The sequence below is a fragment of the Schistocerca americana genome, chromosome X (genome assembly GCF_021461395.2).
Source record: "Schistocerca americana isolate TAMUIC-IGC-003095 chromosome X, iqSchAmer2.1, whole genome shotgun sequence".
In the NCBI taxonomy this organism is placed as follows: Eukaryota; Metazoa; Arthropoda; class Insecta; order Orthoptera; family Acrididae; genus Schistocerca; species Schistocerca americana.
In genome coordinates this window covers 815,917,895-815,932,196 of record NC_060130.1, presented here as the reverse complement: position 1 = coordinate 815,932,196, position 14,302 = coordinate 815,917,895, and the positions used below count along the sequence as shown (strand labels likewise).

Sequence of the window (14,302 nt, the reverse complement as noted above, 5' to 3'; positions counted from 1 at the left end):
ATCTGTACCACGCGTCACACAGGGGTTTCAGAGCACAAATGAAGATTCAAATACATATATGAGTGAGTATATGTTATCTGTAAAAAGAGTTTAGAGCAGTGCAGGAATTTATGCTTAGTCCGTAATTCATTAATCTCTGTATGTACTCTCATTAAGTTTACAGCTGAATGACAGTTATTCAGTATCAGTGCAAACAAAATGTACACACTCGTGCCAAGGGAAGTATGACAGAGACACCTTTCAATAATCATTACTCACACTTTCCAACACACACACACACACACACACACACACACACACACACACAAAGCTTCTGTGTGTTAAAATCTAATGTTAACACTTGTCATGTGTGCCAATCAATTCCGCTTGACCAACGATCGACTCCAGCAACATCGTTGGTAGGTAACTTGGGGACACATGATGGAGGTTTTCTTAAGCAGCATGCTACAGAGAGAGTTGCTGAATGAGGTGTGAGGTGGTGCGGGAGGCTGTGATGCTGGCAATGCCTTTTTGGCGGTACGGAGTAAGCACAACTTACAGCCACTATGCAAGCAAGGTGCACGAGATGAGATGCCTTGTTTTTGTGAGATGGAGTGTGCGGATGGCCTTGTGAGGTACAGGGCTTTCTGTAGCACCTTTGGATGACAATTAATATGGTGAGGTGGAACACTGAACTGGGGTTGCGGCTCATAAATATTATACAGTGCCTTTGCTGCAGCCATTGAATTTTTGATTTTGTGTTCTGGATATTCCAAGGTTCTAATTGACAGTTTTAATCTCACCTTATAGCCTGGTGAAGTGGTTGAGGGTACATTTTTTTGCTAATATTTGAAATTCAGAAGGAAGCTGTTTTGGCAGTGAGGACATATTTAGCCACCAAGTCTAAATGTGTAAAAATGGATATATGATTGTTCTAATTCCCTATGTTATTGTCCATCGGGCACATTGCAGCCGATCATAAGTGCACTTCAGTTAAGTGTTATTTCACTTCCCTGTTTGTTGTAGAATCCTGATTACACTCTGTGGTTTGGTTCCCATACTTGCATGAGATTGTTTGTAATTGCAAGTGCCCTGGGGCACGTTTGACCAGTCTTGACTACGCGACGGAACAGTGCATTGTCTGGTTGCACTTCTATAATGGTAGTACCCAAATCCCCCAGGATTCTTTGTATTTCTTTAATGTTATTGGAACTACTTGTCAATGATTAGAAGTTTTGATCAATGCCAGTATATAATTATTAGATTGCTATTTGTGTCTTTTGTGAACTGTAAAGTATTACTTAAATGATGGTCTAGGGATGTATTCTGATGATGAAAATTTTGGGTCAATGGATTGAATTTCTGGCAGTAACTTCAAACTACAGACAGAGGTTCCATGAAAGTTGTTTAATGTTACAATGTCTTATGTGGTTTGCTGTACAAGAAGTAAAATGAAACTGTCCTTTTTCTATTAAGGAAGGAGGAAAAGGTCACCACAGGACAATAGTTTTCTTTGATTGTTTTATTGCCTTTTACACTAGTGTTAATATTACTGGGGTTTGGTCCAGTGAGTCACCTTTAAATGAAAGATGTTACTGAGCTGAAGTTTTACTAATATGTGTTTTAAATACCAAGAAATGAAAGTTTTATTGTAATAAAGTTTGTGTTAATAACTCTAATACCTCTAGAGAAGGCCCAGCAGCACTCACCAAAGGAACCCTGTCTCCTAATCAACCTGCTCAAGTGGCCTACAGGTTTTAACAGAATGCCTATTTCACCTTTGACTGCTACAGACGTGTTCTCTGCATTCTGTGCTGAGTGTGGCTTTGTTGTTTCTGTACAGCTCCCCTAACGCTGCTACCTGTGCTGTGAGACAGTGTTCTGGCCACTATGAAATACTTACTGTCTGATTTTAAGAAAACTAGTCAGTGAAAAAGATTGATTTTTGCTCATCTTACAGCCTGATACCTTTGCCCAATAAAGGACTTGATTTCTTTTCAGTGTTTGTCATAATTACTGTGCTGCAGCAAACTAAGTTCAAGCACACTACGAAATTTTAAAGAGTTTGCAGAGGTAAAAACACATGTGCAGATTTTGTGTATGGTTGATTTTAGCTCACACATTGTTGTGTATGAAATGTATATAATATATCAAAATTTTATTTAAGATTGAGAAAAAAATGGTATCTCATTTTGTTCTTGAGATATTGGTTTTTATACCTGGTGGATGGTCACATGCAGCATGCCCCAGTCCATCCTGTGGTCATAAAACTGTCATACTTCATAAACAGTTCAAGATACTGAAATTAGTTTTTTTTTTCAAATTATAGCATGGAAAGAGACATGTATATTATATGATAAATGCTTTAAACTTTTATTAGCAAGATAAGGAATTAACTCGTCCACAGCAGTGCGAGGGTTGGCGGATCGGGGCGCATAAATATCTCTGTAGTGCTTGAGGAAAACTCACAGCCTTCACTTAAACATGTCTTCAGGAACAGGGGGAGTGGCAGAGCATTACGAGTTAACTCATCCACAGCAGCAAATGAGCTCAAAAAAAATGTGGTGACTGAGGAGCTGTTTGACTGGAATGTTTGCTTTTGCAAAATCATCCTATAGTTGTTTCCCCACCCCCCTCAACCCCAATTGGTCTTCTCTCATTTTGTTCTTTCGGGTTTATTTAAGCTTGCAACAAATGATTGTTTATGTTAAGCATCAGCAGCATTTTCCTACAGGTGAAGTGTGCTTCAGCAGTTTAAGGTGTTTCTAGACTTCTTTCCTGGCCCAATTTAATAATTACGAATTTGGCAGAATATTGATTGCAACCTTTCATGGTCATTCACACCTGCCCAAGCCCTACTTGACAATGCTTCAGACAGGACTGACAAGGCACTTAGTGCAGAAGTAGAACCAAAAATAACTGTATTTGCATGATAGGGGAAGATTTCCGGCATGGTCAAAATATGATGACAGATTTTGTTTTCCAGTAGCTTTAATGTGGACAATATGAACTTGCAGTTGGTTGTAAGCCTAAACAAACTACACTTATGATCACCAGGGAGGATTTTCATAGGGATTGCTGATCCCTTCTGGTGTTGTGAGGGTCGTAATCGAATTCCATGATGGACCAGCAGCTATACAGTTGCTTGCACAGCTTGGCAATATAGTAAATGACATAGTTTAGGCTCAAACTCTACCGATACCAGACACGACAATAGTTCATAACACCTGCCACCTAAAATTGCCTTCTTAAAGTGTCTGCATTCACTATGTCACCATAGGAACTCCCAAAATTGTATTTCGTAAATCGATTTTCCAATTCCGCTTCTGGTGGGTCATGTAATCACTACAATATCAATTCTGGCAGTGCAGTTCTAGTTGTTGGATTTCAACTTCAAAATCTATTTTTTCTTCCCTGCAAACAAGCAAATGTTTCTGAAACATGCTTGGATTGTCAGGATACATTTTACCACTAACAATTTTCAGCTAATGCAGATGAAGGGAACTTTCTGTGCAGTGAAGGAGAAGTAGAAATACTAGACTAAGCATGAAATTGTCTACCTCCAATATTCAACTGAAGAGAATCAGCCATTGTGCCGACTAAATCAGAAACCAGAAAAGCTGAGCCAAAATATTTGACCAGTTTTGTAAAATCATTTCATTCCTTAACATGTAAAAAATAAAGCAAAAAGCATTAAGTTGCGTCACATGGAAACATAGTGATTATAACAATTTTTGAAATGTAGCTAGTAGATAAATGTACATGCTCCTTTGTTCTGAGATGCTAGGATGGATGAGTCGTAGATTGCATTATGCGGTATGTATAAGAGGCCATTCAACCACTCATAACTAACACAGCATTCAAGAACATCGAGCACACTGATACGCCATTTTGCAAATGTGTTCTTATATGCAATACCAATAACTGAAAATTGTTTACATTTTCAAAACCTATATAGAAAAAATAAAGCTACTTCAAACTATCTCTGATAAAATATTTCATCTGGACACATTTCACTATGAAATAGCATTTATTACATGATTTTGCGTTTCTGAATTTTGAGGCTGAATTAACATCTATATTCACATTTATTGCAAAATGTGAATTTTTAAGGTCCCTAATATTGTGTAATCACATATGGCACATATTCCAGCACAAGTCTAACTTTTCCTCTCAATCTTTTACCTCTGCTCTCATGACACTATTTAATACTGGGCTGATGGCTGTGCATGTGTTTGGTTGTTTGAACATGAGCATAAGAGAAGATTTTCAGAAATCATGCCAAAAGAAAACTGAAATTAATATGAGAAAAATTTCAGTTCCATAGAGTGTTACTGACATTATCTCCTGCATGTAATACTACTTTTACAGTTTTCAGTTGGAATGCATTTGAGATCAAATCTTCATAATTTTTACAACTATGTACAATAGCTACCCTTAAATAAATATTAAGGCTCGGTTCTCTTCCAGTATTCAGGGCTGATGTGTCAGTCTCAACCTTTGAGAAGGAATATGTAAGTGTTAACAGGGTCAACTCGTGAAGCTAACACAAAAAAATTCAGCCATAACGTAACACCACCACCACCAAATTCAGCAGATTTCTAACTAAAGTTCTCTCCTTGGAGGCTAACTAAAGGATATCAATAGGATGTGGTAATAAGGGAGCTGATAAAGAGGAAACTGGTCCAAACTAAACCATAAAGCAAAATGTTATGAGCTAATACTCAGTAAGAGGAAAAATAGATTAATGTTATTAAGAATTTTAGTGAGAGATTAATGACTCTAAAGCACCTTAGGAACACACATTGTCATTAACTACAATTTCAGAAACAATTTATAAGACACTATCACAGTAAAATGCGAAAAATGTTACATCAAGAGGCTGTTAGAGAAACATTCACAAGTGAAACAAAAATAATGTGGTGATATAAAAGCTAAAGACATTTAGAGTTCATACAAATACATTTAGTGAAATCAATTTTGTGTGGATGACATGCTGTTTTTTCTTAATTAGATAACATGAGAAAGTAAATGAAACTAAACACTGTGGCACAACATGAAGTGTTGTGTCAAAATTTTCTTATTTCTACTTCATATAAATAATAATCTTGAATTTACCTTCTGATTCTGAGGAGTGAGTTGAATGGTGTGCACTTTCTGAATGATGCTTCCAGGCAAAAGACCGTGACTCCCTGTAGTTCCCGCTGCTTGTATCTGAAGACCATGTGATGATCCCGGATGAACCGCAATGGAGTTAGAGGGAATTGGCACTAGATGAGGCACACTAGGATTCATATTATTCAGAGATAACTGATTGTTCAGTGTTTGCTGTGGGTTTCCAATAGAACATGCTGTAGGATTTGCATTTTGTGTTGCTGGTGCCTGCTGATGTTCATCTTGTACAGTCACAAATTTAACAGGGCTCTGTCCACCAGTAGAGTTAGTTGTCTGCTGGGAGTTATTAACCTGCACCACTGCACGCTGATTATCGCCTTGCTTCCTTTGAGCAATTTCAGATGTGCTTGTTATTCCATTACTTATAACAGTAACTGAGCTAGAAGAAACCTGTAAAATTTCAGGCTGATTGCTTATCATCAGACTATTCGTTGATAAACTCGTCTGTACAATGGACGGAACTTGATGTGATGATGAATTTCTCATTTCCTGACTTGAAGTAAAATGACTGTTACCTTTATTTACATTTGTTGCAGGAATTATGTTTGTCTGTTGTAATATATTTTTATTTACATTAGACATAACACTGGCAGGAGGCAAATTTCTATGAATTATGTTGGAGGAAGGAGTAATATTGCTTTGCTGACAAAGCGCAGCTGAATGGTGTGACGATTCTGGCTGCACCACCGAGCCGGGGGACGCCAATGTTGATACTACTGCTGCTCTGATGTTCGACGTAACACTGAACTGTGGTGAGGAAACAACATATGAAGGTGAAGATGAAGATGAAACAGGTTCTGCAGAGAGTTTTTGAAAATTCTGACCCGGCACAAGAAGGTGACTACCACACGGTTTCACTGCAGATCGTTCTTGAACCACACACCTGCTGGAATCCACTGACAGGAGAACACGGTTCCCATTTTCCACATGTTGAGCAGTGTTCCTCACACAATTTGTTGATGACAGTGTATTATTGCTTGAAATTCCTGCTGATGACACACACGTGACATTTTTTGGTGGTGTTCGTTCATACCTCTTCTTCTTCTTCTTGGCAGCACTCATAGTAGGCGACACACTAGGAATACTATTATACTGCACCGATTTTGTAAATTTATTCAAAACAAAGTTATTGTTCGTATGAGATGTACTTTCCAGCACTGTATTCTGAAATCCTTGCAATGAACTGGAACTGCTTGAATTAGAATTTTGCACTCCTATTGAGACAGTCTGCGTTTCAATAGATTCCTGTGATGGGCCCTTTTTTATAGGCTGACTACTAGTCTGCTCTGTTTGAGAAGCTGTCTGTTGACTGATTAAACCAATCACAGATGGAGGACTTCCAAGGGAAAGTGAAGAATTTGAATCACTCGAACACCTTCGTAAGCCAGTGTTTAACTGCTGGAGGAGAACAGATGGTTGAGGAATAAATTTTGCACTGCTTATAACTGCTGCAGCGGCAGATGTCGATTTTGGCTGACTAGCATTTGTGAAATTTTCCACAGGATTTCCACCAATCAAAATTGTTCCCGTACCAGCATTGAATGACAAGCTAGATGTAGAGCTCCCAATAACTTTGCTGATTGCATTTTGTGTTAACTGTAAATGTGACATATTAATTAAACCTGTCTGTTGGCCTTGTGTTTGTTGAAGGCACTGTAGCAGTTGTGGTCCTGTAATTACAGACGGCAAGCCACTCTGGTGGTGTGCTATTACCAAAGGTTCAGCTCCAGTATATGTCAACGGTCCTCCATAGCTGGAATTTGTTGTAGCTGCATTTGAAGTGATTGGTGGAATAGTTGCCATCAATGGTGTTGCAGATGAGACTAAACCTTGTAAACTGTGAAATGCATGGAGACCTAAAATAGTTGGTGCATTATCTACTGAAGGATAAGTTTTTGGAGCACTGCATGTGTTTTGAGAGCTAGCTGATGAAGAAACTGGCAAGAAGGTGGACTGTCTATCTGAAACTCTTGTAGTAGACTGTTGGCTATTTTGAAGTTGTGCCTGTGGGCCTATTAATGCATTTCCTGATGAAGTTGAAACTAAATCTACATTTTCTGTTTGTGTCGTGGCAGCATTCCCTGTTGCAACACGTTCTACACTAGTGCTCGTACTGTGGCTGACAGAACTAAAGATTCCGGGAGGATTTGCACTTACAGCTTTATCACATGTAGCAGATAGTGTCTGTTTGGATGTTTCTCCATCTGTACATTTTGAGGGCTCTAGTGGCAGACAACTTCTTGATGCTGGTACGACAGAATGTGATATGAAACCTGAAGGTGGAATGGCTGGGTTCCCACCAATTAAAATGCTGACACTTTCATTTTGTGAATTTCTGCTAGATACATTACTGGGAGCCACTGCCGTACACAAAACCTGTGTCGATTTTCCAACTGGCTGTGAACTAGGTGCCGAACTTGCTTCTCGAGTCACAGTAGTTAAAGTATTTGTTGATGTAGTAACTGCTGGAATTACAGTACTGACAGCATCTGCAACAATTACATTCATATTGCTTGGAAGAGAATTAACTAATTTATCACTAATAGCAGACTGATCTGTTACCGAGACTCCTACAAAAATATCCTCAAGTTCATTTCCACTGGATTTGTTTTGTATTGCATCACACGTCACTGGATTTGAAGCACTGGTTATTGCTGCTACTTCTATATTGCCTCCAACTTCAGAGGTGATGTCCCTACTTTGCTGGTTTCTTAGAGACAGGTCAGAATACAAACCACTCACACAACTATCATTCTGTTTTGCTGGTAATTGATACTTTTCAGACTGTGATGTTTGTGTGTTCTGAGAGGTACTTGAACTGTAGCTCGCAGTCACGAAGTGAACAGGATTTACTTGAGATGTGGGCAAGCTTGAGGATGAAACAGAGCTAGGTTGTGCCATAACAGTATTTGTTCCTGTGGACACAAGATGTGGTGAGCCCGATGGAGAGTTCTGCTGTGGAAAAATACAATGGTATATATTAATGTATGATCCATCATTAAGTAGTTCAAACTCTACTTTGGCTTGCCTTAATATCTAAGCTACATGACATACAGGTGGAGTAATAAAACAGTACACTGGATAACCAACATGATGTAGTGATATTCCTGTATTTTCCAAGTTCAAGAATATGGGGATACTTACTGTGCTGCTGTGATGTCCATTATGAGCCAAAGATAGTTCATTTATTAACTTTCTAAGTATCTCAACAAAATGGATAAATCACCATAAGAGAAATGAATGCTACAAAACTTCTGCAGTTGTGTAATTTCGAATGCAACAGTGTTATGCCTTGCCGACAAAGAAGTCATTAGCAATGGAATACAATCTCATATACGACAAGGATGGAGAAGAGAATCAGGTGCACCCTTTTGAAAATTAGCGTCATAGAATTCACCTTATTTGACATAAGGAAACAACAGAAAAACTAAATCTGGGTTTCTGTATGGGGATTTGAAGCCGACTACTCTTGAATGCAAGTCGAGTGTGTTAACCACTGCCTTTGCTCAATGAAACATTCAGGATGGATTATAATCGTGTACATGAAGACAGATCACTATTTACCATGCATAATTAAGAAGTAATTTAGTATCAAAGTTCAATACAGAGCTTGCAGATAACCTCCTATATCCGGTAGAACATACTGAAAATATAGTGATCAGCATTAATTGCAATATTTCTATGTACACAGCTTCCCAATAACTTAAGTGGCAAAACTTAAATTACAAACTGTGCATGTAAACATTTACTAACCAATTATTTGAGAACTCATGATAAATACAGCATGGTTGAATTTGTTTATAATTCCTTTTCAGTAACCTATATGATAAGAATATTTTACTGAAAATTAAAACTGCAAGCCAGGTCAGTAGCTCCACTAAATGTCTGGAATTATCAATGTAATAACCAAGAGATTCTCTAGTGTACCTCAAATTCTAACACACTGCAGTGATTTTGTGCTTTTAATTCAAATATCTACAAAACAATCAACACTGAATGTTGATATTATAACCAAAATAAGTTGCTTGAAACTTCTTTAATTGGACTCATCACAGCTTTCAGAAAAATATCCACTGTAATTATTCAAAATTTGTCCGTGTAAAAGCCAGTAAAACAACAAAAAACTAAATTAATTACAAAAGCAATGACTGTCGGAGTCTAACTCCACGTTTCTGTACATTTAAGGATAAAGATAAGGATGGTAATACTGCAATAATAACAGCTTTTAACGAAATTCTAAACTATAATATACACAGTTCAGTCACATTAATGTGACCACAGCATATGTTCGATGTCAAAGTGTAATAACCACTCTCAGATGGTGTGTGTCAGCACTAGCAGTGGAGCACTTTGTGGGCAGGTAGAGGGGGGAGGGGTGACACTGAAAACAGTGCAGTCATTGTCATAATGCAGAAAGGGAGTGATTTATGCAACATTCAAATCTGCATGATCATTGGCTTTCAAGTAAAGGTTGGAAGTATTTCCAAAACAGCTAGCTAAATTTGTTAACTGTTTAAGCACTATGTTGATTAAAGTATACTGAGCAGGGGAAAATGGTGCTGTCCAAAACTGGCACTGATGCAACTGTGGTGCATCATGAGCCTTAGATGGCAGGGGTGAATGACGACTGCTGAAATGTGTACGGGCGAATAACTGTGCAGCTGTTAAGCAACTGACCGTCTAGATGAACCAAGGAGTTACCAAGAGTGTCTCGTCAATGCCCACTACTGCATATGGGCCTCTGCAGCAGCTGCTTGGCTCATGCACCCATGTTAACTGTGGTTCATCAGCAATTAAGGCTGAAATTTGCACACCAATACTGCATTTGGATGTCCAATAAGTGGCAACATGTGGCCTATTCAGATGAATCACGTTTCAAGTTCCATGAGACAGACGGCTGTTGGCGTGTATGATGTGAAACGTCTGAAAGTGAACATCCTGCACATGTTATGGTGTGGGGTATGCTATCATGGCATTGCTTGAGTGATCTTGTCATTCTGAAAGGCACAATGGATCAACCCAAGTATGCATGTATCTTTGGGGACCATGTCCACTCCCACATGCAGTTTGCTTCACCTTGGCATAATGACATCTATCAGCAGCAAAATGCAATGGGTAACACAGCTCGCACTGAACATCCGTGGTTTGAAGAGCACCAGGATGAATTTACAGTACTCCCATGACCACAAAAATCCCCAGATTTAAACCCAATCAAGAATATGTAGGACCACCTTGATTTGATTGTTCATGACACAGATCCTAAATCGAAAAACATAGTGCAGCTGGCCATGGCTCTACGTCCCTATTGGTACCTTCCAGAACCTCAATGACACTCTTCCTGCACATCTTGCAGCTGTCCACAGTGCAAAAGGTGGTTACTCAGGATTTGGACCAGTGGCCACATTAATAGGACAAGAAAAGGGAAGGTGGGGGAGAGGGGGGGAGGGGGAAGTCAGGGGGAGGGGGGAAGGCAGGGGGAGGAGGGAGGGGGGAAGGCAGGGGGAGGGGGGAGGGGGGAAGGCAGGGGGAGGGGGGAGGGGGGAAGGCAGGGGGAGGGGGGAAGGCAGGGGGAGGGGGGAAGGCAGGGGGAGGGGGGAGGGGGGAGGGGGGAAGGCAGGGGGAGGGGGGAGGGGGGAAGGCAGGGGGAGGGGGGAAGGCAGGGGGAGGGGGGAAGGCAGGGGGAGGGGGGGAAGGCAGGGGGAGGGGGAAGGGCAGGGGGAGGGGGAGGGGGGGGGGAAGGCAGGGGGAGGGGGGAAGGCAGGGGGAGGGGGGAAGGCAGGGGGAGGGGGGAAGGCAGGGGGAGGGGGGAAGGCAGGGGGAGGGGGGGAAGGCAGTGGGAGGGGCAAAATACAGGGGGGAAGGGGGAAAGGCAGGGGGGAAGGGAGAAAGGCAGGGGGGAAGGGAGAAAGGCAGGGGGGAAGGGGGAAAGGCAGGGGGGAAGGGGGAAAGGCAGGGGTGGAGGGAGGGAGGGAGGGAGGGGGGTGGAGGGAGGGAGGGAGGGGGGAGGGGGAGGGGGAGGGGAGGAGAGGAGAGGGGGAGGGAGAGGGGGAGAGAGGGAGGGAGGGGAGGAGAGGGGGAGGGAGAGGGGGAGAGAGGGAGGGAGAGAGGGGGGGAAAGGGGGGGAGAGGGGGAGAGGGGGAGGGGGAGGGAGGGGGAGGGAGGGGGAGGGGGAGGGGGGAGAGGGAGAGAGAGAGAGAGAGAGAGAGAGAGAGAGAGAGAGAGAGAGAGAGAGAGAGAGAATGAAACAACTGTCGACATCTCAAACTGGGGATGGTCGTAACACTGTAGTACAACTGTTTTAAAGGTAAAATAGATTCTTAAGTAAGAAACTTGGTAAACTATCATTACATTAAAAAACAAAATGTTACTTTTTATTTAATATTATCCATTGCAGATGTGAGGTAATGGTTGTTATGTTTTTACAGTAATAATTGCTAGCATTCACCCATAATTTTTGTTCTACACACAACTCAAGATAGCGTTCAAGAGAGAATGCTCCCTTCATCAAGCTGTAAAACTCACCTCACGGGGTTAAAATGCTTAAGAGTCTACCAACCCAACTGCAGCAGTCACAAAATAAAATGGAATAAAAATACATTGGATCGTGTCCTCATCTCACATTAAAACTGACGACTTCTCTCAGTTGTCATCCCATCTCATACCGCACACTGCACCAGGCCATGTACTATTGATATGCTGTGGGCTGTAGTCCACGACAACTCCTGGAGCTCTCCACAAGTGTCAGCTTGACAGTAGGGGAGCCCACAGCAGATCAGCATGACGTGGCCTGGTGCAGTGTGTGGTGTGCGATGGGATGACCACTGAGAGAAGTCATCAATTTTAACACTGTGGACATGTATACACGCACAGCTCGAGTTTTCCTACAGTGCTGCGGACATCTGTACGCGTCCGAACTGCCGATCTCTTGCTGCTGCGGACTCGATACTTCCATACTTCTGTGAATAAAAAGGTTTCAGGTACTTATTGTACGGCACATATGCCTCTTTGTGTGCTATTATCTGCAAAAAAACTAGTTTCAATATCTCAAATCGTTTATGAAGTATGACAATTTTTATAACCACAGGATTCCCAACGCAAAGGAATGAAACTGGGCATGCTGCATGTTACCATCTGCCAGATATAAAAATCGATACCTCGAGAATGAAACAAGACATTTCACACTCAATCTTTAATAAAATTTTTGTATCTTATCTACATTTCACATACAGAAATGTGCGGGCTAAGATCGACAATATACAAAATCTATGCAATGCGTTTTTACCTCTGCAATCTCTTTAAAATTACGTGCACTACTGTACTTAGTTTGATGCAGCACAGGAACGATGGCCTATCATGAAAAATAATTCAGTCCTTTATCAAGTGAAGAAATCAGACTGTAAGAGGTGCAAAATGTTTTCACCTAATAGTTTTCTTAAAATCAGACGATTCGTATTTCATATCGGCCAGAATGCCATACCTCAGCACAGGCACTAGCTTTTGGCGAGTAGTACAGCCATAACAAAACCCGCAATCAGCACGGAATGTAGAGAGCATGCCTTAAGCAGCACAAGGTTTAATGTGAGACGAGGGCACACAGTCCAACATGTTTTTATTCAATTCTGCAAACACTGAAATTGCATTGTTGACTTTTTAGCATTTTCACCTCATGAGCTAAGTTTTATTTATGTATTTAACCTGATCTGATTAGCACTATTAGGTCCTGCCTTACATCAGATCAGGATATTACACATACAGTGCCATTTTTACATCATAATTACCCAACAAATAACAATTTTAATATGACAAATATTATTAAAATGATTTGAGTGTCTCTAGTGACAACGTGAATAAGTAATACTGACTATGAACTAATGAAGTTAATACTGGCAGTACTCTACTACTGCTGCTGCTACTAACATTGATGATGATGACAATGACGACGACAACAACTACAACAACAACAACAACAACAATTATACTGGCAGATATAAAAATAATATATATTGTGTACAAAATAGATCTTTTCTGATATAGTGAGTTCTGGGCAAACAATTTAAGGAGACTGTACCAGCTAAGAATACTGGGAAATGAGGAAGATCTGGTTGGAAAGAAGGATGAACAGCGGCAACGAGTGCTTACAGCAAATTGGTAGACACTATTGTTGCTTCAGTAAATATCTCTCTAACTGTCTTCTGAAGCTGGAGATGTTATTCAGTTCTCTAATATAATGAAGGGGGTTATTCCAGATTCAAGTTCCTGCTACAGAGAAGGACTTCAAGAAAGTGGTTGAACAATGGAGTGGGACAGAAAGGATTTTACTGTGATGTGAAAAAGTGTTCTCAAGACAAGAACATTAAGGTCAAGGATAGATATGAGGGACAGTGTACGTTGACAATACAGATGGTATGGAAATCTTTACGCAGTCAGGATACTTGATGATGAGAGCAAAGTCTCTCGAAACACATTGTTGAGTTGTGTGTGGGACAAAAATTATGATTGAAAACTACCAATTATTATTGCAAAATGTTTCTGCTCTATTGCATGCTATGGTAATATTTACACACACGATAATTTTAACAAGTACATATGTATATTAGGAGATGAGTATCAATAGCAAAATACTGAACAAGATTCAGAAACAATGTGCTCCTTATGAACAAGTTCAGACATGAACAACAACAACAAAAATCTTATGTTTAGGTAAAAAGATGTCTACCACAGAGAATAACTTATAATCAGTAGGTAATAAACACTACACAATAGTATGATGAAAGAGAACTATTTTCCATAGAGAAAAGTGTTGAGTAGCAGATTTACTCATATTATGCGCACACACACACACACACACACACACACACACACACACACACACCCTGCTCTCTCTACCTATCCAGCTTATGACATCAGAACAACACATTCCATGACATATTTAATGAAATATGTACATACAGAAGCCTTTCCTCTGTTCTAACATTTAACAATTTTAGCAGCACTGCTACTTTTGCTCCGATTCTGTACAGTTCACGGAAGTAACGACTGCTTTATTTATGAAGGTGGTGCTCAAACACTGCTGGCCCACACAATGTAACAATGTTTTGCTTGAAAATATTATTAATAAAAGACGAGGAGCAGTGCTGAGAGTAAGTAT

General features: G+C 40.5%; 1 protein-coding gene across 1 annotated transcript in view; it reads right to left on the bottom strand.

Moving 5' to 3' along the window:
* Positions 1 to 14,302, bottom strand: part of LOC124556335 (mucin-5AC-like) — a 341,354-nt gene that overhangs the window by 98,215 nt on the left and 228,837 nt on the right. The window contains exon 11 of the mRNA XM_047130305.1: positions 5,098 to 8,109. Coding sequence (XP_046986261.1) covers positions 5,098 to 8,109 — 3,012 coding nt within the window. The remainder of the gene's footprint in view (positions 1 to 5,097; positions 8,110 to 14,302) is intronic.